This window comes from Engystomops pustulosus, chromosome 1 (genome assembly GCF_040894005.1).
Source record: "Engystomops pustulosus chromosome 1, aEngPut4.maternal, whole genome shotgun sequence".
Taxonomy (NCBI): Eukaryota; Metazoa; Chordata; class Amphibia; order Anura; family Leptodactylidae; genus Engystomops; species Engystomops pustulosus.
The window spans coordinates 263586185-263610488 of NC_092411.1; the positions used below are offsets into that span (position 1 = coordinate 263586185).

General features: G+C 39.8%; 1 protein-coding gene across 3 annotated transcripts in view; it reads left to right on the forward strand.

The window, feature by feature from the left end:
* The first annotated feature begins 840 nt into the window (after positions 1-840).
* The window catches only part of FAM184B (family with sequence similarity 184 member B), a 58865-nt gene continuing 35401 nt past the window's right edge, over positions 841-24304 (forward strand). For all 3 annotated transcript variants that reach the window (XM_072126037.1, XM_072126035.1, XM_072126036.1), the window contains exon 1: positions 841-1278. In XM_072126037.1, coding sequence (XP_071982138.1) covers positions 1156-1278 — 123 coding nt within the window. In that variant the 5' untranslated portion in view covers positions 841-1155. The remainder of the gene's footprint in view (positions 1279-24304) is intronic.

The following is a 24304-nucleotide window of genomic DNA, read 5'->3' on the forward strand; positions in this document are numbered from 1 at the left end:
CGTCTGGGGGGTGACGCGGTTTAAACTCGGCAGCGGAGTTTGGCACCATTCTTTACTGGTAAGAGCTTGCATATACACATATACCAGCACTAATTCCTTTACTGATTTTTTAAGGAGTTGTCCCGGATCTCTCACAGTGAACCATCCTGTGGAGTTAGCACTAAAACAACACCTTTGCGTTTAGCTCTATATCCATTCAATTGATTTAAATACAATCCGTCTCCCCTGCCCTGTTTACCCGCTCTTGCATCTGTGCCACACCACTGTGTTTCTATGTATTTACTATACTTTTGTATTGTACATTACCACACTGCTATACCGGAGCCATTTTCAATGGCCCGGGGTTTTTATATCCATACTTACAGTCTTTGTCTTTTTTGCACCAATAAAGTTTTGTAATTTTATGAATACTTTGAATCTTGTTTATGTCCATCTCCCCTTCAAGTAAGGGGTACCCATCCGTATTTATATTGGTAATTTACTGTACATTAGCCTTAGGCTACAATAAACAGCTATAAGCAATTAAGATTTATTGTAAATCCTGGTTCTTATGTCAATCCAACATTTTTAAAATCCATTTGTTACAGAGCCCAAAAAAATTCTGTCTGGGGTTACAATTATAAAATATACAGTCCGACTTACATACAAATTCAACCTAAGAACATAAGAACAAACCTAAAGAACCAATCTTGTACGTAATCCGGGGATCCGGGGACTGCCTGTACATAGAATAAATGGCTGATAGTCATAGACACGTCACCCTTGTGTTGTGTCACTGAATGTGTCATGGATAGACGCTGAATGTGGCGTTAATATTGGATGTGTTTTAGGTGGAGATGTTGCTGTGCCTGGCTCAGTACCGGCTGCTCGTCTCCTGAAATGCTAATGCTAAAAAGAATTCCCGGCATCTCCCTGTCAGCTCGTAGTCCAATAAGGAAGCGTCAGATATACAGCACATGCTGCAGCTTCTCCAGCCTGGCTGCTTTCTGAAGGATCAGGACATCTGCAGTTACAGGAGAAGCGTGCGGGGGCCTTGGCTGCCTCTCCTCTGCAGCCACTGTCACTGTATACACAACCCCTCTTCCATGTGTGCGTAGCTCCCAAACCCACTCGCTGATCTGTGTTACAGAAAAAAACAAAAACAAGAACAGAAGAATGGCCTCGGGAAAAAATCAGCATGCCATGTATAATGGATCCAAACACAACCCGGTGCCATCCCAGGAATACACTCATGAACTGCATGGGAAGATGTGTAAGAAAATCGCTCAACTAACTAAGGTAAGATCACGGTCACCCCATCCTTCACGCCACCTGATGTGATAGAAATCCATTAAATAGATGCCAAACCGTGCAACGCGGCTGCGATATGCCAGCACGCTCCTCTATCATTCTATCGTTACTAGATAATACTCCTTCAATACACTCCAATACTTCATAGCAGGTATTAGGTTCTTGTTTTTCCGGTATTGTATCATACAGGTATTTACAGGAGGTGCGCTGCCCATGAAACTTGTTTTCATCCTCACCGGTCCAGATGGAGATTTACATTTCCCTAGAGAATGTGGTAAGGGTCAGAATATGTGGAATGTACTTTTTTTTTTTTTTGGCGGGGGGATAAATTATTCAATCTTTATGTATTTTTTCCATATTTGAAATGGTGCAGTGGCAGTGCAGTAGAATATACAGGAGGTGATAAAGTAAGTCGTGATATTTCATTTCTATTACAGGCAGTCCCCGGGTTACATACAAGATAGGGTCTGTAGGTTTGCTTTTAAGTTGAATTTGTATGGAAGTCGGAACTGTATATTTTACAATTGTAGCCCAAGCCAAATTTTTGGGGGGTCTTTGTGACAATTGGATTTTAAAAATGTTGGATTGTCATAAGGATCAGGATTAACACTAAAGCTTCATTACAGACACCTGTGATAACTGTTACAGCTGATTATTGTAGACTGGATCTAAAGTACAGTAAATTACCAATTACCAGAGGTCCGTTTGTAACTAGGGGTTGTCTGTAAGTCGGGTGTTCTTAAGTAGGGGACCGCCTGTATAGTCGGGTGGAGTTCATTGACTTATGGGTAACTCTCTCTTTGTAGATATAGATGCTGTAAGGACACATTTGTTAAAATAACTACTGTGGTCATAATTTATGTACTGTACGTCTATATCTGTATGACTGAATGTTAATCAGGGTGACACAATAGATAGACGGGGAGATTGACCGTCAATTCAATTCAATATCTACAGAAGATTTATGTATTTTATAACCTGTCTTTTTTTTATAGAGCTCAGCAACCCTCAGTCATATTGACATAGTGTAGGTAGTAAAATAGAGAATGTAGTGTCCCATTTTATTTTTATAACATTGGACACTTGACGGCATGTGATCTTTTGCCATATTTTAGTAGTAAACACATTTTTATTTTTTTTTAGAAAATCTCAGGTACACAAACAGGAGGATGGTGAATCTGGTGAAGCTCTGTTATAACATATCTAAGAAATGACATGTGTTAGACTTGAAATAGACAAATATATTAGCAGTAAACATAGTAAAAGCAGCAGGTCTATGTAATAAAATATTATCAATCACATTTGTATTAATACTTAAAATTAGCTATAAAGCTGTTTGTGCCCCAGAGCTTGTTCCTGTACCTGGGCACTGCTGTATGGAATTTATTCATGACTGTCACTTGTTACCCAGTCACCCAACACACATACAAACATAAGCAGACCTTTCCCTTTATCCTTTCTCTACATTGGCCATCCATTCTGTTCCTTTATTCCCTTGTCTATGTTTGCCATCCCTTCTGTTGCTTTATCCTCTTCCATACGTTGGCCATCCCTTCTGTTTCTTTATCCCTTATGTACATTGGTCATTCTTTTTGTTCCTTTATCCCCTTCTTTACGTTAGCAATCCCTACTTTTCTTTTACCCCTTCTCTGCTTTGGCCATCCTTTTTGTTCCTTTCTCCTTCTTCACATTGACAATCCCTTCTATTTCTTTATCCTGTCTTATGTGGTTAATAAGGGCCATCCCATCAGTTCCTTTATCCCCTTTCTCTACATTGGCCTTCCCTTTAATTCCGTTATCCTCTTCTCCATGCTGGCCATCACTTCTACAGGCGGTCCCCTACTTAAGGACACCCGACTTACAAACAACCCATAGTTACATACGGACCCCTCTGCCAACTGTGACCTCTGGTGAATCTCTCTGGATGTTACTATAGTCTCAGATTGCAATAATCAGCTATACGGTGTCTGTAATGAAGCTTTATTGATAATCCTTGGTCCCATTACAGCAAAAATTTTGAAACTCCAATTGTCACTGGGGCAAAAGAAAACAAATTGTCTAGAACTTCAATTATAAAATATACAGTTTCGACTTACATACAAATTCAACTTAAGAACAAACCTCCGGACCCTATCTTGTATGTAACCCGGGGACGGCCTGTATTTCTATATCCCCTTCTCTACGTTGGCCATCCCTTCTGTTCCTTTATCCTCTTCACTACATTGGCCATTATTTTTGTTCCTTTATCCCCTTCTTTACGTTAGCAATCCCTACTTTTCCTTTCCACCTTCTCTGCTTTGGCCATCCTTTTTGTTCCATTTCCCCTTCTTCATGTTGGCAATCCCTTCTATTTCTTTATCCTGTCTTATGTGGTCTTAAGGGATGTTCCTCTATCACCTTCTCTAGCTTTGCCATCCCTACTGTTTCTTTATCCCTTCTCTACATTGGCCATTCTTTTTGTTCCTTTATCACCTTCTTTACGATGGCAATCCCTTCTATTTCTTTATCTTGTCTTATGTGGTTAATCCCTTCTTTTCCTTTAAGCCTTCTCTTCCTTTATCCTGTATTATGTTGGCCATGCATTTTTCTTGTCAACCTGACTACTCAGGTGCCCAAGATGCCCAATCTATCTTTCTATTGATAACTTCCCATAGAAGAGAGTCAAAACACCTCCATACATGTCTACGGTTGGCTGGTCCCATCCGAAATCATGTCCAGCTAACTTGCTTTCATCTAATGTGCATGGACACCTATACACCCATTTTTGTGCATTCATTGATAAGGTAAGAACAGTTACATACACTCCAAAAGTAAGAGTGTAATTTCTCATTTAGCCCATTTTCATGTAGAAGCTGATATTAACCTGCTTTTCTCAGGGCTCCTGGTTCCTCAATGCTGGGCTTTTTTCATTAGGAAAGTTACTCATACATGGAAGGTCCAGTTTTTTCAGACTGTTGTAGGTGATCCTTATATCTTTATTTGCAGAAAAATAATTCCTGTTTACTTGCGTTTTTGGAATTTTTTAAGCTGGTGTACATTACAATAATTAAAGGGGCGCCAGATTCAGGATTTCTGGTGCACGTTCTTCATGAATCTGGCGCCCCTTGCGCAGCTCCGACAGAGTACACTACTTTTTTTGGGTAGGGGGGGTTGCGACACAATTCTGGCACATGGTCCAACTGTGTACCGGAATGCCCCCTAATTTGTGTCACATGATGCCTAGTGTTCTTAATTAATGAGTGTATAGGTGTCCCAAAAGGGTCGCATGTGACACATATGTGGCGTGGACACTTCATAGATACCAGTGCAAGCAGTTTGCACTAAAAAGAGCGTGGAAAGTCTGACAGAAAACTGGTGCAAGGACCTTAGTAAATGAGCCCCAATGCATCAAACTTTAGGCAACTCAGTTAGTGATGTCCTGGATGCAGGACTATCAAGTAAAGAGAACTGGGCATTCCGAAAAGGAGAGAGCTTGACTTCAGCGCTGAACTGTCCACTGTCCATTTTATACATCCAATTTACTTCTCACTTTAATACTAATTTTCTAGATGATGCCACAACACTGGGTCATAAAAGAAACGTCATCTGGAAGGTGTTATTCTGCTCGACAACATACTGCTAGTGCTTCAGTAGATCAATTTGTCCTGACAGGTTCCCTTTAAACAGCTCAAAGGTGGAAGTGCCAGGCAGGGCCGGTTCTAGACAAAGTGGGGCCCTGGGCAAAACTAAAAGTGGGGCCCCAAAATAAAACTATTTTATGACCAGTCACAGTCAGCAAGAGGCTCCTTTAGTATGGTAAAACAAACTGTAATATGGGAGAATTTTATAGGAGATAGATGATAGGGAGATTTATGGGCAACACGGTGGCTCCGTGATTAGCACTACAGCCTTGCAGCGCTGGTCAACATCTGCAAAGATTTTGTATGTTCTCTCTGTGTCTGCGTGGGTTTCCTCCGGGTCCTCCGGTTTCCTCCCACACTCCAAAAAATTACTGGTAGGTTGATTAGACTGTGAGGCCCATTGGGGAGGGACACTTGCCCCATTTTCAAAATTGCATCAAAGAGTTTATAGACATAGGCGCCTTCATGCAATTTTGATTCAAATTGAAACATTTTATTAAAAATACTTAAAATTTGACTTTGATGGCAAAAAATTTGATCCAAACAGAAAATGTTTACCTTCACATCTCCTAAATGTAATACATGGACATTTGTAGAGTTCACAAATGTGCCTTATTGATATGTTCACATGAATAAATCCACATAATATCACTAAAACTGTAATAACTAGATATCTGCTTTTCAGCTAGACATTTTTAGACAGTCACAACCTGCAAAATATATCAATAAAACAGAATAAAAAGTAAAGGCGCCATAAAACCTATAGAATTTTGAAAGCAGACAACTAGGCAATGCATTTGGCAATTAACATTCTAAATTTCCTCTAAAATATGTACAAATCCAGATACTTATATAAAGAAAATATACTTTCCTAAAACAGTAAGATGTGAGGAGATCATACAGACCCCACATGTGTATATTCACCAAAATATGCAGCAAAGGGAACTGCAGAAAATTCACACAGATGTATCATTGTCTGTTCCTTACACAATGGTAACCCAAATAAATAACTATATATCCATAAACCTCTCTAATGCGATAATAAAAGTCACGTTTAGATGTGCGCCATTGTATTATCACAATAACAGAACCCTCCGCGCTTCATAAGAATTAAAGTGAGAACGTCATAACATGGGTGTAAGTAATGGAGGATGATGGGAAATAAAAACTTTATACCAGGACATGTGGGTGTTTTTGGTGTTACATATAACTTTATGGACATGTTCTGGTCGCGGTGTAGTCACATTAGGCGAAGAGGATTGAATGTTCATCGTATCAGTCAATTTTCCCAACAAAAAATAACTATCACAAAATAAAAGGGAATAAGAGAGAATGGGCCACATTTATCACTTTTGTGCGCCTAAGTGTAGTAGTTGCTCCTAAATTCTGGTGCACTGTTTTCCAGAATTATCACAAGCTACAACCATCTGTGATAAGTTAATTTCCTGCCTCTTATTAATCACTTTACTTTAACACAGTTTAGGCGCAATTTTGCCGCAGTTTAGGCGCAATGTTAGATTCAGGCACTTACATGTGATCCTGCTACAAGCTCCTCTCTGCTTCTCCCACATCCCAGAATGAAGATAACACTCACAGCAGCACCCAGGTGTGTAACAACCTGCACCCAGTGACCTCCTCGGCAGGGGCTTCTCCTGGAGGGGATCCCCCAGTGCTGGTCTCCTGCTGCACCCCTGTAATTCTGCACAGGATCCCCCTCAGACACACTGGTGATACTGTGCAGAATGACATGGGGGACACTTGTCAGTACTATGTACAACATTCTGTTACGTACTCTCTTGCTTTGAGCTCAGGATTCTGCAGAATGTTTTGTAAATAGAAGGTGATGAAGTGTAAATAGAGTCTGCAGCTCCTGTCTGCAGAGTATCTCATGTCTGTATGATCTGTTCTAGTGTCTGCAGTGTCTGGCTGAGCTTTGCTGCTAGAAATGAGCTGTTCTGCAAAGGGGCTCAGTGCTTTCTTCTCAGTTAACGCCAGCTCCGGGCTGGAGTGTTTTTCAGCCCGTTTTTGCGCCTAAATGAAAAGTCGCAAGTGATTAATATCATTAGGCGCATCAAAACATCTGGATTGCTAGGATAAATGAGGGAAAGCTGGTTAATTTTTGCTGCGCAGCTAGCATTTAGTCGCATTTAGTCGCAAAAATGGCACAAAAACGGTGCGCCTGAATGAAAAGGCACAAAAACAACAGAAAAAAACGATTGATACATGTGGCCCAAAGTGTGTTCTTAGATTTGCATAGAGAAGGGTTAAAAACATGAATATTAGTTGATATTATCCCTTCTCAAAATGTAGTAACATATAAAGTGAATATTTCCATTATCTGTGAGGTGCAGCAGCTCCTGTGTGCAGCTAATTCTGCCTGCAGCCTGATGGCTAAGAATCTGGAGATAGGGGAGACACTTCAGGGGGCTGTATCTCTGGCTCTGTGACACATAGAACCTCACTTCTTTTTTCCAATGAAAGAAGAGAGTCTCCTCTTTTATAAGAATCTAAATTTGTGTTTCTAAAATGTAGAAAAACAGAGATATTAACTGTTAAACTGCCGTCGGAAGTGATATTTATATATAAAAATGGCACCTGATATTCTCACTTTAAACCTGAATATCTCTGGATCCATAGCACCTAGAAACACAATTCAAGATTCATTTGAAAGAAGAGATTCTCCCCCTTCTCCCTGGGGGCCCTGGGCAATTGCCACCTTTGCCTACCCATAGCGCCGGCCCTGGTGCCAGGAGTCAGACCCCTACCAATTTAATATTGACCAACAATCTTATAGAGAGGTCATAAATATTTTAAATTGTAAAAATTTAATGATAGATGGATATAGGCCAAGTACTGATTTAGGCACACGCTCATACAATACGCCCATCAAATCTAAATGTACAAGATATAAATCTTACAAAATCCTAGTGTGAACAGAGCCAAAACTCTACATCAGAGCAAGCATGTTGAGCCTTAAATGGGTACTTTGGTGACAACAAGTTATTCTTTATAGTGACGAGTGGGCCTGAACCCGCAATTTTAATGTATGTGCCATTTTCCTAGGGATCGTCAATGCATCATTGCGCTGCCAAGGTAACCAGCTCAACTGTGGATGTTATCAATGGGGTGTGTGCTTGAGTTCTCGGCTGAACCCGATTCTTACTAGGTCCTCTCATCTGTGGGTCCACTCACCCCTAATTCTACATAAACAGGATAGTGGATGAATATAACTCATCATTGCAGGTTCAACTGCTGACTGTGGTGAAGCAGTTCAGAGAGTCAAGTAAAGGCGGTCCCCTATTTAAGAACACCCGACTTACAGACGACCCCTAGTTACAAACAGACCTCTGGATTTGGGTAATTTACTATACTTTAGTCCGAGGCTAAAATAAACCGCTATAACAGTTATCACAGGTGTCTGCAATTAAGATTTATTGTTAGTCCTGGTTCTTATGACAACCCAACATTTTTAAAACCCAAAAAAAGACCCAAAATTTTTTTACCTGGGGTTACAATTATAAAATATACAGTTCAGACTTACATACAAATTCAACTTAAGAACAAACCTGCAGAACATATCTTGTACGTAACCTGAGGACTGCCTGTATCTGTGCAGATCTATCTTTGGCATTTCCATAAAGAATGAATTGAAGATTAGGGAGAATGCACAAGCAGCTGCAGTATTCTTTTGGGAGCCCCTTTTTCAGCAATGGCCCATCAATCCGACTGTCACAACCACCAAGATATCTTGTGGGTATAGTATAACTTGTTAACATCCTTTAAACTTTGCATACTCATTACTTAAGAACTGAAATCCAGTGGATTTAAACGGAACCTACCACCACTAATCTACCTATAAAGGTAGATCGGGTGGTAGGTGGATCAATAGGACGTGAGGATAGCCCTCCTCCTACCCTCGTCCGACGAACCTGCCGTCTGCGCATGCTTCGGCATGCTACGGCATGCTTCGTAGAAGTGACCGCACAGGCACGGGCCTGCTGTTCTGCGCATGTGCAGACGTCAGGTTCATCAGATGAGGGTAGGAGGAGGAGATTGTGGGTAGGAGGAGTAAAGAGGCTACTGGGGCGTGGAATAGCCGCATAACAAAATTTGCATATAGAGATTATAAAAGTTACCAAAACAGTGCGTGGACGTGAGGATTAGCCCTTAAAGGGCTATCCTCATGTCCTATTGATCCACCTACCACCCGATCTACCTTTATAGGTAGATTCGTGGCGGTAGGTTCCCTTTAAGGTGAGCCTCAAATCATAAAGTCTAATTGGAATGTTTCATTATCTTTATTCTCTAGTGTTCCCGCAGACATATTTATACCTACCTTAAATGGAAACCATCCCTGTCCGAAAGAGAATCGGATTGGAAGAGCTGCTTATTTATATTGCAGGACTGTCTCAATGTCACCTGTGCATTCTCTGGAAAAAATCTGTAAAATACAGTCCAATTCCCAATTTATCGGTATACGATATATATAGAATACTGATGCCAAAAAATTCATATGTCATTGTATTGAAAATGAACTTGATTGCAAGACACTGTTTTGACAGATTGGTAAATTTATCTCTGAAGATGGAACTGCACAGAATGACAAACAGCTGAGTCACAATGAGCAATTATCCCATTATTCCTCCTCGATGGACAGATCCCCGTCATGTATATTTTATATTTCAGATTACTGCTGGATGAGGAATAAAAGAATGGATTTTACCATTTAATCTGTACATTTGGTTTTACAATAGAGAATTATGATAGGACTAAGATCTCCTGGGTTCTCCTGGATCACCATTAAACAGGGGTTGTCTGCTATAGAGAATGTAATTGGCACTATAAACCAGTACTGAACCTATATGGCACAGTAATGAGACAGATATAAAGTAGTGACATTGTTGTGTTCTCTTACAGAAGATTTAGTAACAGACTTACAGTATAAGGCACAACTCTTGTTGGTTGAAAGATTTCTACATATTGTACAAAGATTACAGCCGTTAGGGAATGTATTAAAGGGGTTTGCCACTTCTTTACATAACCTGCCCATGTACTATTACTGTATTGTAGATAATCTATGAATGTTCATCAAGTGATTCAGCAGTTCTGCAACTTACTTGTATTGTGTGCAGACCCTCCATGCTTCTTTCTTTACATCTTTATACCAGACTAGCAGGATAATCCAGGAGAAAACTATGTAACTAAAATCTATAACAGTATTCTTATACATTCTTAATCTGTCATACGATAAACAGTGCAGTATCACCCTTGGCGCACCAGGAGGTACTATAATGTCCCGGAGCTCCAGGGGGGTGTATGGAGAGGGCTCATGGGCTGAGCTCTCGCCATGCACAGCAGGTGTCAGCTGTATAATACAGCTGACACCTTACTGTTACTGCCACGTTCGGTGCTGGCACCTAACTTACCACTCCATAGGCTATTGGTTGCCATGGCAGTCATTGGGACACGTAGGCTAACCATGAGTAATGATCTCTAACAGCCAGCAGATGGCATGCAATTAGAGATCAACAGTAGTATTGCTATATACTGCAATACAGTAGTAGTATTAGTAATCAGACCCTGCAGGGTGAAATAATGGTAAAAAATATTTTTTTTTTAATAAATTGTAAAAAAAAAAAAAGGAAAAGTTTAAATCACACACTTTCCCTAGATCACATATAAAAATAAATAAACAGTAACAATCATAATCATGATAGGTATCACCGCGTCCTAAAATGCCCGTTCTATGAAAATATAAAAGCTTTTATTCCCGGCCGTGAACACAGTACAGGTGGTCCCCTACTTAAGAACACCCAACTTACAGACGACCCCTAGTTACAAACGGACCTCTGGATGTTGGTAATTTACTGTACTTTAGCCTTGGGCTACAATAATTAGCTGTAACAGTTATTACAGGTGTCTGTAATGAAGCTTTAGTGTTAATATTGATTCTTATGACAACCCAACATTTTTAAAATCCAATTGTCACAGACACCAAAAAAATTAGGTTGGAGTTACAATGATAAAATATACAGTTTCGACTTACATACAAATTCAACTTAAGAACAAACCTACAGAACCTATCTTGTACGTAACCCGGGGACTGCCTGTAACAGAAAATAGCACCGAAATGTCTGAATCGCCACTCCCCCCCCCCATTTTTCCACCCATGAATAGTTGAATAAAAAAATGCTTAATTGGTCATATAGGTCCCAAATTGATATAAATTAACCTTACATCGGTCCGTGCACCAAAGAGTGAAAATTTTATTGGCCTCAGAATTTTGCAAAATGAAAAAATATTTTTTTATGTACGAAAGATTGACATTTTTAAAAATCTATTAAAACCTAATAAAATCTATATCAATCCCTGTGATCGTAGTGACCGTAAGAATAAAGAGAAAGTATCATTTGGAGCGCGGAATAAAATCCATAAAAACAGAGCCCACAAGAAAACGACACAAATGTGTTTTTTTGTCAATTTCACTGCACTTGGAATTTTTTTTCCAGCTTTCCAGTACATTGCATGGAATATTAAATGATGCCACTAAAAGTACAATTTGTTCCGCAGATAACAAGCTCTCACACATCTCCGTAAACATAAAAATAATAAAGTTATTGCTTTATGAATCAGGGGAGTAAAAAACAGAATTGCAAAAATGAAAAAGGGGGTTAATGGAGGTGTACCAAGAGACTGAAAAGAGGTCAGTGGGCTACCAGGACCCAGTTCTGAGAAGTTATCAGCCCCCCCCCCCCTACAGTATTGGGGTAAACATACTATGACTATACCCTTAGTATTCCTTCTGGAGATCTCCATATCATTGAGATTTCAATGCCTCCCGTTCTTTCTCCATTCCAAACTGCCCCAGTTATATTCACTTCCTTTACCTCGGAGTAAGGAACACGTATACAATTGAATTTAACCCTGTACATTCTGGAATTAGCTCAACCCAATACAATTATATCAATGAAAATTGGCGTGAAATAGCACAATGTCATCTACTTTAATTATGTATAACCCAGGGCACCGCATTTATAATCCGGCAATGTGCTCTTTACTGTAGCATTAGTGCCCCCATCCCCCCACCCCGTCCGTTTTTCATTCCCTGTTGCAATTTGAGGAATTATGTACAATGATACAGGAAGGACACTGACAGTAGAAGACAATCTGTCCTCACTACAAAGCATAATCGTAAAATACATCCTTACTATAACACAAAATTACCTCTTGAAAGCTTTCAGGCACCGGATCACTTATTGATTTTCATTCAGAGCACAAAATAATCTGCCTTTTTAGTAGCGTCGGGATAATATACGGTGCCCTCGTGTTTGGACAGTTTTTGTAACATTGCAGATCCACGTAGGGAAGGTCTTTTTTGAAGTTTGATGTTATAAACCAGAGCCAAAGGATGAGTCATCTTGCAGGGATTTCTGCGTGGAGGAAAGTAGCTGTAACTCTTCATTGAATATTAACAATTTCTTAATGTAATGAGTCCTACCATTAGCAGAGATTGCTTGACCCTCCATGACCTAGTCAGAAGTTTACCTGAAGTGCTCATGTAGAATTTTTCATAGGGTCCTTTGTAATGGACAGTTCTGCTTAGATCAGGCGTCTGCTACATTTCCCGTTGGAATCTGCATATTTCTCTGTTCATCCCTGTCGACATTTGCTTTAAGTCTATATATGTACCAGGAAATGCTTCTTAAGAGTAAAGCAAACATGTGGCCCAGATGGATGCGAAATGAAGGTCCTAAGTGTTTAAATACAGCAATGCAATGCAAAAAAACATACATACGTATATGTCAAGAATTTCATGACATATATGACATACAGGTACTGTAAATTCAGGTTAAAGGGAACCTGTCATCAGATACCCTTATTTTCAATTTCCCATGTCCCCACAGATATTAATCATCATATCCCCCAACTGTTTTAGAACATTTCTGCCATTTATTCTTAACAAAATTTTACCTGGTAAAAAAGTTTTACCTGGCTCCCTGCCAGCTTGTTTCCTGTGTCCCTGGGGTGTGGGCAAGCAACAGGTTCCCTCACCCTCCGTGAAACGCTCGTCCCACTGCATTTCAGAAAAAATATTTCCCTCCTTCCTTTTACTCCTTCCCCTTTCCTCCTCTTCTTCCTTTACTTCTGCACAGTGCAGACTCACTGCTATCTGCACATATTAACAACTGTTGATCCTGTGTTTTGGCAGCTCCAGCCAACTATATCCAGCCAACTGGGTATAGGTATGTTCTTAGTTTTCCCCCCAAAAGCTAATATTAATCCCTTGAACGGAACCCGCCATCAGAAATTGACCTGATTAACCATTACCAGTATGTTGGTTAGCAGATTTACACCTTCCAGATCACATTTCTTTCATGGCTCAGTGTGAGGCATCACTCAGAAAATCAACTTTAAAGTGAGTTGTAAATTGGTTGTATAAATTCACAGAGGTGGCAAGCTCAACATTGAAGTCAAGCTCTCCTCACCAGAGAGTGAAGGAGATCTGGTTAGTGCTGTGTCTGGATGTAGAACCATCAATTACAGTGAAGAGGACATTCTGAAGTGAGGAGAGCTTTATTCTCCGCCTCCTTTATACAACCAAATGTCACTTCAAAGTAGATTTTCTGGATGATGCCACCACACCGAGCCATGAAAGAAACATGATCTAGAAGGTGTTCATTGCTTGATGACATACAGGTAGTGGTTTATTAGGTCAATCTGCTGACAAGTTCCCTTTAAGGATGCAGTTATTTTTTTTACTTAAAGGGGTTATTCTCCAAAGACAAGATTCTTAAATATATTCAAGATAAGAAAAAAACACATTCTTTATTTCAATGTTATTAACAAAAATACAGCATTTCACAGATATAATTCCAACCTGTCTCTATCAGTCCTGGTGTACACAAATTTTGACCGTCAATCGTCTGACTCTTGGGGCTAGACATATTGTTCTCCTGCCTGAGGCTGCACTTAGCTCCTCCCTGCAATCCAGCTCCCATCCTTGCATTCCAGGATGAGCTCACAAACACACACAGACACTCCCTGCCGGCAAGCAACACATTGTGAGAAGAGTACAGCTACTAGCTACAGGCAGATAAGGTCTTTATCCAGGGGAGGGTGAGGGTGGCACAGCAGATCTATGCATATGTTATGTCTGTTATAGCAGAGATGGGAATGTCATGTGTAATATGCATCTCATGGATCTCATCATCTCTGATCTGTCTCATCACTCTTTCTATATGACAGATACTAGTGAATGTTCAGAGGCTAAATGAAAGTGTAGATAAACCCTGTACCCTGATACTCTAAGCACATTGTCAGTACACAGCATTTCATAGCACAGATGGATCATGAATTGTCTCTGGAATCTTACACTGACCATCACTGAGTAATATGAGCTAAACAGCAATAACACTGAGTAAAATTGTAAAGTAAGGGGGATAAAAATGATCTTTATTGTGTAAACATCACTAGGGGGTTGACATTTGAGAATTTTCTTTGATGGGCAAACCCCATTTAGGCTCAGCCCCTTTTTTGTACTCTGACATACGTTGCTTTGTATGGTTATAACTTTTAAACACTTTAACTTACCAAAGTAGTTTTAACTGTAACTGCTTTCTCTTTTGGACATATAAAGTAATTTTAAGATTGCCACAAGCTGTGCTTCATAGTAGTGCGGAATTTTGGTTGTTAAGCTTTGCTTTTATTTATTAAAAAAAAAAATTAAAAAGGTGACATTTTTGAAAAATTTGCTATTTTCAGACAAATAGTTTTACAGCCCAAACTAGTTACTGACATTTCCCATATGTTTGCTGTATGTTTTTATAATTTTTTTTTTTATGTCTGGATATTTTATTTTGATGTCCCACATTTATTAAAGTGTTTGCACCAGTTTTCTGCCTGACTTTGCACTAGAAAGAAAGTGCAAACTACATGTATTTATAAAGTGTTTGCGCTAGTTTTGTGACCGGTGTCTGCACTGTGTCCGACAAGACAGAAAAAATGTGCACCTAAAGAAGCGTTTTAGTGCTTAGTTGCAGTTTGAGCCACAATTCTGTCTGTGCCACAATTCTGTAGCATGAACAAAGTGTAGCAAAAAAGAAATGGTGCTTTCCCGCCAGAGCAGTGCAGAGGCGCCAGATTCATGGAGACCATGCAACATATCTCATGAATCCGTTGCACGCTCTACAGTTTGCACTATTTTTTGTTAAATGTGGGCCACTGCCTGCATGATCCTGTCTGTGACAGGACCTTACAGGCATTTACAATGGACCGCCCTGGAGCACCATAGCAAAGATTGGCGCACACCATCGGCATTACAGAAGGCGCTGATGAAGCAGAGAATCCTCCTGCAGGCATTTAAATGCTGTAGTCGCGTTGACCGCAACATTTAACAGGTTCACACACTCGATCACAGATTGCTCAGACCACGGTGTTGCACAGAGATGTCAGCTGTAAGTTACATGTGACATCCCGTGTTCTCCAGTGCCGGTTTAGCACTAGCGAGGAGCATCGGCTCCATGACATACTATTACTGCATGGAGCGCTAAGTTACAGGGCTCCATGCAGTAATAGTACGTCAAGGAGGGCTAAGAAGAACGGGATGTTGGATTTCCGATTCCTGGCACCTTTTCTGATAGCGGGGGTAAAGTGGAGGGAAGTTATAAGGGCCAGCTGTCATCCAAATATTCCAGAATATGACTAGCTGTGGGGGAACATATTGCATGATGAGGAGCACTGTGCAGGAAAAGTAATGGTATTTGTTTTACAAAATACTTCACTTTTTTTTGTGTATGAATGAGTTAATCATCCGTAGAACATTACGATGTGTTCTCTGTAATTAATCAGTTTAATGTGTGTGACATAGTAGGTCGCTCTCACTGATAGATTTCTTACAATACCTTGGCTTATCTGCAGTTTTATGCAGCCCCAGAGTATTCATTACCAATAAAACTAAATATGTGACAGCGTTTCTGCGTGAAATCTTGGTTTAAGAAATGAGCCCAGAATAAGAAGTGGCTTGGAGGCAATTTTACTTCTAAAGCGATGTAAGCATGAATATGATGTTATGCCTACATAAACGCCTACAATATGATTATTTAACATTGTGTTACACCCTGATTATTTTTAATAGGTTTATAAATTTCAGTTTGTTTACAAATAAACATAAGGAAAATACAAATATCAGTTTTACAGAATTGAAACGCATCCAACGTGCATCCATATTTATACAATCACCATCTGTGGGGTTTTTGTACAGGGCCTTGTAAAATATGCACATAATTTAAATAATCAGTGTACATTACTTTTATCATCGTACAGTCACAAAACTTCCTTTTCAGGACTGTGAGGAGTGTCAAAGATAAGGAGGAATTGGTATCGCAAAGTAACCTATAGGAAATCTACCATCTGATTGGATGCATTATGGAGCAAATATACCTTGAGAATGCTGTAGCTACACTGATGCAGGCACATATCTTGTTTAATCCCTGAGCTGAGTGGTTTTGCTGAAAAAACTATTATAACATTCAGGAGCTTGGGAAAGCTGGGTGAGGCTGGCTGCCTACATAAACACATTACACACGGAGCTTGTCATTACACATGGAGCTTAGTCAAGACATGATTAATCCACCTGAGCTTTACAGCGGTTGGTCACCCCCCCTGGGTGGCCCAGCAGTCCCCGGGTTATGTATAAGATAGGTCATGTATGTTTGTTCTTAAGTTGAATTTGTACGTAAATTGGAATTGTATATTTTATCATTGTAACCCCAGCCAAAATTTTTTTGGTCTCCGTGACAATTGTAATTTAAAAATGTTGGATTGTCATAAGAACCAGGATTAACAATAAAGCTTAATATCAGACACCTTTATAACTGTTACAACTGATCAGTGTAGCCTAAGGCTAAAGTACAATAAATTACCAATTACCAGAGGTCCGTTTGTAACCAGGGGTCGTCTGTAAGTTGGGTGTTCTTAAGTAGGGGACCGCCTCTATATCTGTTGCATTAGACATGTCTATGCATGTATATGTACCTGTGTCTTTGCCATCTTTGAGAGCTTCAGACTTTTCCTGTTCTAGCCATGATGCTCTCTGCATATATACAGACATTCCTGCAGATAACCTGAAGTTTATTTAGTCCATCCTAATGGCATGACCCACTGTACCTCTCTCTCACACAGTCCCCAGGGAGAGGGAAGGAAGGAGAGCAGGATGAGTCATAACTCTCCTGCTACAGCCCCTCCTATTCATCAGTGCTCAGAGATATAAACAAAGATCCACGGAGAGATTGCAGTCAGCACAAAAGTAAGTAGCAGGAATGCTGAATCACTTCATAAACATTCAGGGATTATTATTTAGGCAGTAAAGGCACATGGGAGACTGATTCCTGCTAAAAGAGTAGCTAACTCCTTTAACCCCTTGCCACCAATACTCTTTTCTTTTTGTGCTCCTTCAATTTTTAGCTCCACTCCTTTCAAAAGCCATCTCTTTTTGTTTTTTTTCCATTTACATGTCTGAGGGCTAGTTTACTGCATAACAATTTGAACTTCCTAGAGGTGTAATTTAGTATTTCATGGAATGTAATTGGAAGCTCGAAAAATTCCAAATGTGGTGAAATTGATAAAAGCCACACATTTGTGTAATTTTCTTCTGAGCAGTCTTAATGACACCTCTGCTTTTATTCCTTGGGTCAACACAATCATGGGGATAGCAAATTTATTTTTATTTTTTTATTATTTTTTATTTTTCATAAATATATATAAGTTATTGTTGCAAAAATTTTATTCACCATATTATCCCATTCTGATGCCCAGAACTTTTTCATACCTCAGTGTACGGAGCTGTGTAAGGTGTCACTTTTTGCAGGATGAGCTAAAGTTTTGGGGACTGTATGACCTTTTGATCACTTTTTATTGTAACTTTTATGTGTGGGTAATTGAAGCAAAAGTGGCGACATGGACATGTGGACTTTTTTTTTTATATTTAAGGATGCACCACAGAGAATAATCAATATATATTTTGATACATCAGACATTTTGTGAATGGAGGATAATTACCTTCTTTATGATTATGTTGGGACTAATTTCGACCTCTCCACGACAGTTCTGTAAGTTTCAGCTGTCAGATTGCACCTCCCATATATAATTTCACATGAGCTGCTTGCATTTAAGTGCTGCATGAAGAGGGAGGGAGTTTTTGTAAAATATGATGCAAGGAATCCCAAATTGCTAGTTGAATAGAGATGTAGACCAGGGCTGCTTCTACCATGAGGCGGCAAATGATTGAGCCCAGAGAGAGGCGGCAGAATTGCCGCCTGTAATGTGGGTCACTCGGGCAGCCGCCCGAATCACCCTCCACAAGAATGGACCTACCACTGGAAAGTTTGTACTATTCTGTAAGACATAAATGTTATTCATATACAGAGCCACTCAGCACACGGTGGAGGACCCAGGCAGCATGTGATGGTATGGATGGTAGAGGCTTTAGAATTATGTGTGTGTGGGGGGCACTGTATAAAGGTAATCAGGGGGCTGCATATAAATACACTTAAGTTGGAGGGGACTGCCTATAAATAGACTTAGGGGGGATGTATATAAGCTGGAGAGGGGGCTGAATATAAATAGACTTGGGGGAGGGCTCTGTATAAACTGGAAAGGGGGTTCCATTTAAATAAGTGAACGCCAGGCCTGTTACAATTAATATAGTTACGGTGGAAAATTGTTGGAGACTATAACAAAAAAGTCTGCCAGTTCCCATCTGGTGTAAAGGTCAGAGCTTCTTAGTGAATAGGGTCGCACAAGCGTTGGGGGTGGAATTTTAAGAATGCTGTTTAGAAGGCCAGCCTTATAACCCCCCTAGTAGTTCTGCACCAATATTTATTAAATTATTTATAAAATATTTCTATATATCTGCTCCAGCCTCTTAGTGAATATGGGCGCAAAATCTGCCAGTATTGAACTTTAAACCAGATCAGAACTGGAAGAGTTTTCTACTATAGTAAATGTGACAAGTCAGGTGTTCACGCCCCGGCCCTCCGCCCGCCCTGCCCCAACACGTCCATAGTGGGGAGAGGAGAAGCCATAATGGATCTCCTCTTATGTGTTTAGCTTATTTGTGACCAGGGAGCTGACAGGTTCCCTTTAACATACTGAAATGTGAGCAGGCAAGAGAAGCAGGAATGGTGTTGTGTGTATGGATGGATGGTGTCCTTAACCGGGGGTGTAACTAATGGAATGAGTGAAAGTTAAAATAAACAGCATTTGTTGGTTTGCTTGTAAAAAAAAATTTATGGACCTTGTCATACAACATGACAGTATGGTAAAAGTTGTAAAAAAAAAAAATTTGGCAAGAATGCTAAGCATTTCTTAATGATAGATGCGGCTGAAGAATTGTGTCCATTATCTTCAGGAATGTGCAACATATTTTAAAGATGTTTTTTTGTTGATTTATTTAAAGCTACGGCTGTAAAAATGTTCAGCTCTTACATATTTCTTTGATCTTTTACCTTATTTTCTAAGCTATTTGATATGTGGGTGTATGTGTAATAGAGTGCTGTTATTACTGAAGTATGAAGTACAGCCCTGGAACCCACTTTATATTCGAGAATAAAAAAAAATCTTTTGACAAGGCAATTACAGAGAAAAAGCTGCCTGGATTTATTTATTTCATTCATACAGGATATATACATTATGTATTTTAAGTTGTAATCTGAAAAAATCCAAATAAAACGATTTTGTTTTTTTTATGAAGTAAGTGGGCCCATGCTTGGGCATAATGCAGAAGGAATTTGTGACGTGCCTCCTGTATAATTGTATACTGCAGTCATTGTTACAGGAACCTTGATGGCATTGTATAATTGCAGCATATATACTGTATAAGCCGTGGCACCTAATTTACCTCAAAAAACTGTGAAAACTTATTGTCTCGCTTATAAGTATGCAGTCGCTACTCTTTAATAAAATGTCCAGTAGACTCCCCTCATTAATAAAATGTCCAGTAGACTCCCCTCATTAATAAAATGTGTATCAATCTCCCCTCATCAATAAAATGTCCAGCAGCGTTCTCTCATGATAATGTCCACAGCAGTCTCCCCTCGTGATATTATCCACAGCAGCCTCCGCTCATTAATAAAACGTATAGCAGCAACCTCCCCTCATTAATAAATTGTCCAGCAGCCTCCCCTCATATTAATATTCACAGCAGCCTCCCTTCATTAATGAAATATCCAGTAGTTTTCCCTGATGATAAAGTCCAGAGCAGCCTCCCCACATGTTAATGTTCAGAGCAGCCCCCCTCATTAACCACCAGGCCCTTTTGTTTTTGCATTACCATTTTTCACTCCCAACCTTCAAAAGTCTATAACTTTTCGGAGTAAAGAGCTGTGTGAGGGCTTGTTTTCTGTGTAACAAATTTAACTTCATTGTGACGGTATTTAATACTCCACGCCCTGTCCTGGGAAGCGGGAAAAAAATTCCAAATGCAAAATTCCAAATTGGTAAAATAACCCGCATTTGCGCCATTTTCTTGTGGGCTTAGTTTTTACGGCTTTCACTGTGTGCCCCAAATAACATGTCTCCTATATCAAGGGGAGCAAGAATCTACGCCAACATAGCGTGCCAGCACTGACCGGTGTTACCAGTGGCTGTTTGCTACAATATACAGCAAACACCCATCTCGTTTGTAGATGGTTTATCCATTGAGCCCTCTCCACACACATGCCATGACTAATACGTCACATGTTGGTTAGGGGTTAATAAAATGTCCATCAGCAACATTAATAAAATGTCATAATAATGTCCACAGCAGCCTCTCCTGTTTAAAAGAAAGCCAATCAGCAGCCTCCCCTAATTAATAAAATGTCCAGCAGCCTCCCCTTATGATAATGTCAAGAGCAGCCTCCCCTCATTAATAAAAAAAAGTCCAGCAGCCTCCCCTCTGGATATTGTCTTAGCAGGCAGCGACACTGATTTGTCATAGTGTGTATGCAGGTAATGCACATAGACGTGCCTCTGCCTGTGCTGCTGGGAACCCAAAGAGAAGATGCGGGGAGAAGAGGACACCAGAGATGAATAAGCCAAATAGAGCTTTTTTAGCACAAACACAAATTGAGAAATTCGGCTTATACTCAAGTTTATACAGTATATTGTGGCAGTCATTGTTATAGGAGTCTTGTTGACAGATTTGTTGAAGGACCATGGCTGCAATACTCATGTACGAGCAAGTACTCCTCATCCATAGAGCTTATTTTTATGGCTGTATATTCAGCCTTTGTACACCACAGATGTATTGTGCTTTGGAAAAATATATGGAGGGAGCACAGGTCACAAATTGTACTGAATGTACTGACCTACTTTCTGACCCTTGAATTTAATGCAACAAATAATCACATTACACATGAGATTTGAAATATTCTATAATAATGGCACAAAAGTGTCTTTTATCTGTTTTTTGTCTGTATGTTTAACTGCTTCAGATTCATTTACATTTCCAGGATCAGGCAAAATGTATCCACTTTTTTCAGGTCTTCTTTCAATTACTTTTTATTAACTATGCAATTTTTGAGGGGCAATTAGAGATTTTTATAAAATTATTTTTAAGTTCATAATTTTTAGTAAAAGATATGTTAGGATTAAAAGCTGAAACAAAATTCTCTGTATATTATAGTGAATCCTGTGTTGCGGACTTAACAAACTGCTGGGGACTGTATTCCTTGCATCACATTGATCTATGAAGCAAGGAGTCTCTGCTTCCTTGTTAATCAGCAGCACCGATACTGTTATCAATAACAGTGTTAGCGTTGCTGTTTAGTGGGCAAAAATACATAACTAGAAATAAAAATAATAGTTTTTCTGTCCTGGTCATTTGGAGAAGCTATAGTAATGAATTTAAAGGGAATGTGTTGCCAATTTGTATTTCTTATTAGTTTCATTTCTGTGATTAAGGGGTCTGTCATCTTGCCCAAACATTTAGTGACATTACTTACAGCAGCCTATTAGCTGTAGGCAGCAATAGTCTGGAATCAACCCATGGAAGTCTATGGAAGGTTTCCTATAAATACTCTGTGCAGTTAGGTAGAGTAATTATACTTACATCATCACTACTGACATCATCTATTGTCAGTAGTGATGTAATGATGGGTCAGTGTTATCTATATAAAGGTCATTGTACAGGGAGGGGGAGGGGATAAGCTGTGACATCATCTATTGTCAGTAGTGATGTAATGATGGGTCAGTGTTATCTATATAAAGGTCATTGTACAGGGAGGGGGAGGGGATAAGCTGTGACATCATCTATTGTCAGTAGTGATGTAATGATGGGTCAGTGTTATCTATATAGAGGTCATTGTACAGGGAGGAGGAGATAAGCTGTGACATCATCTATTGTCAGTAGTGATGTAATGATGATCAGTGTTATCTATATAGAGGTCATTGTACAGGGAGTGGGAGGAGATAAGCTGTGGCATCATCTATTGTCAGTAGTGATGTAATGATGGGTCAGTGTTATCTATATAGAGGTCATTGTACAGGGAGGAGGAGGAGATAAGCTGTGACATCATCTATTGTCAGTAGTGATGTAATGATGGGTCAGTGTTATCTATATAGAGGTCATTGTACAGTGAGGGGGAGGAGATAAGCTGTGACATCATCTATTGTCAGTAGTGATGTAATGATGGGTCAGTGTTATCTATATAGAGGTCATTGTACAGGGAGGGGGAGGAGATAAGCTGTGATATCATCTATTGTCAGTAGTGATGTAATGATGGGTCAGTGTTATCTATATAGAGGTCATTGTACAGGGAGGAGGAGGAGATAAGCTGTGACATCATCTATTGTCAGTAGTGATGTAATGATGGGTCAGTGTTATCTATATAGAGGTCATTGTACAGGGAGGAGGAGGAGAAAAGCTGTGACATCATCTATTGTCAGTAGTGATGTAATGATGGGTCAGTGTTAACTATATAGAGGTCATTGTACAGGAGGGGGAGGAGGAGATAAGCGGTGACATCATCTATTGTCAGTAGTGATGTAATGATGGGTCAGTGTTATCTATATAGAGGTCATTATACAGCGAGGGGAAGGAGATAAGCTGTAACATCACCTATTGTCAGTAGTGATGTAATGATGGGTCAGTGTTAACTATATAGAGGTCATTATACAGGGAGGGGAAGGAGATAAGTTGTGACATCACCTATTGTCAGTAGTGATGTAATGATGGGTCAGTGTTATCTATATAGAGGTCATTGTACAGGGAGGAGGAGGAGATAGGCTGTGACATCATCTATTGTCAGTAGTGATGTAATGATGGGTCAGTGTTATCTATATAGAGGTCATTGTACAGGGAGGAGGAGGAGAAAAGCTGTGACATCATCTATTGTCAGTAGTGATGTAATGATGGGTCAGTGTTAACTATATAGAGGTCATTGTACAGGAGGGGGAGGAGGAGATAAGCGGTGACATCATCTATTGTCAGTAGTGATGTAATGATGGGTCAGTGTTATCTATATAGAGGTCATTATACAGCGATGGGAAGGAGATAAGCTGTAACATCACCTATTGTCAGTAGTGATGTAATGATGGGTCAGTGTTAACTATATAGAGGTCATTATACAGGGAGGGGAAGGAGATAAGTTGTGACATCACCTATTGTCAGTAGTGATGTAATGATGGGTCAGTGTTATCTATATAGAGGTCATTGTACAGGGAGGAGGAGGAGATAAGCTGTGACATCATCTATTGTCAGTAGTGATGTAATGATGGGTCAGTGTTATCTATATATAGGTCATTGTACAGGGAGGGGGAGGGGATAAGCTGTGACATCATCTATTGTCAGTAGTGATGTAATGATGGGTCAGTGTTATCTATATAGAGGACATTGTACAGGGAGGGGGAGGAGATAAGCTGTGACATCATCTATTGTCAGTAGTGATGTAATGATGGGTCAGTGTTATCTATATAGAGGTCATTGTACAGGGAGGAGGAGGAGATAAGCTGTGACATCATCTATTGTCAGTAGTGATGTAATGATGGGTCACTGTTATCTATATAGAGGTCATTGTACAGGGAGGGGGAGGAGATAAGCTGTGACATCATCTATTGTCAGTAGTGAACTAATGATGGGTCAGTGTTAACTATATAAAGGTCATTGTACAGGGAGGGGGAGGAGGAGATAAGCGGTGACATCATCTATTGTCAGTAGTGATGTAATGATGGGTCAGTGTTAACTATATAGAGGTCATTGTACAGGGAGGGGGAGGAGGAGATAAGCGGTGACATCATCTATTGTCAGTAGTGATGTAATGATGGGTCAGTGTTAACTATATAGAGGTCATTATACAGGGAGGGGAAGTAGATAAGCTGTGACATCACCTATTGTCAGTAGTGATGTAATGATGGGT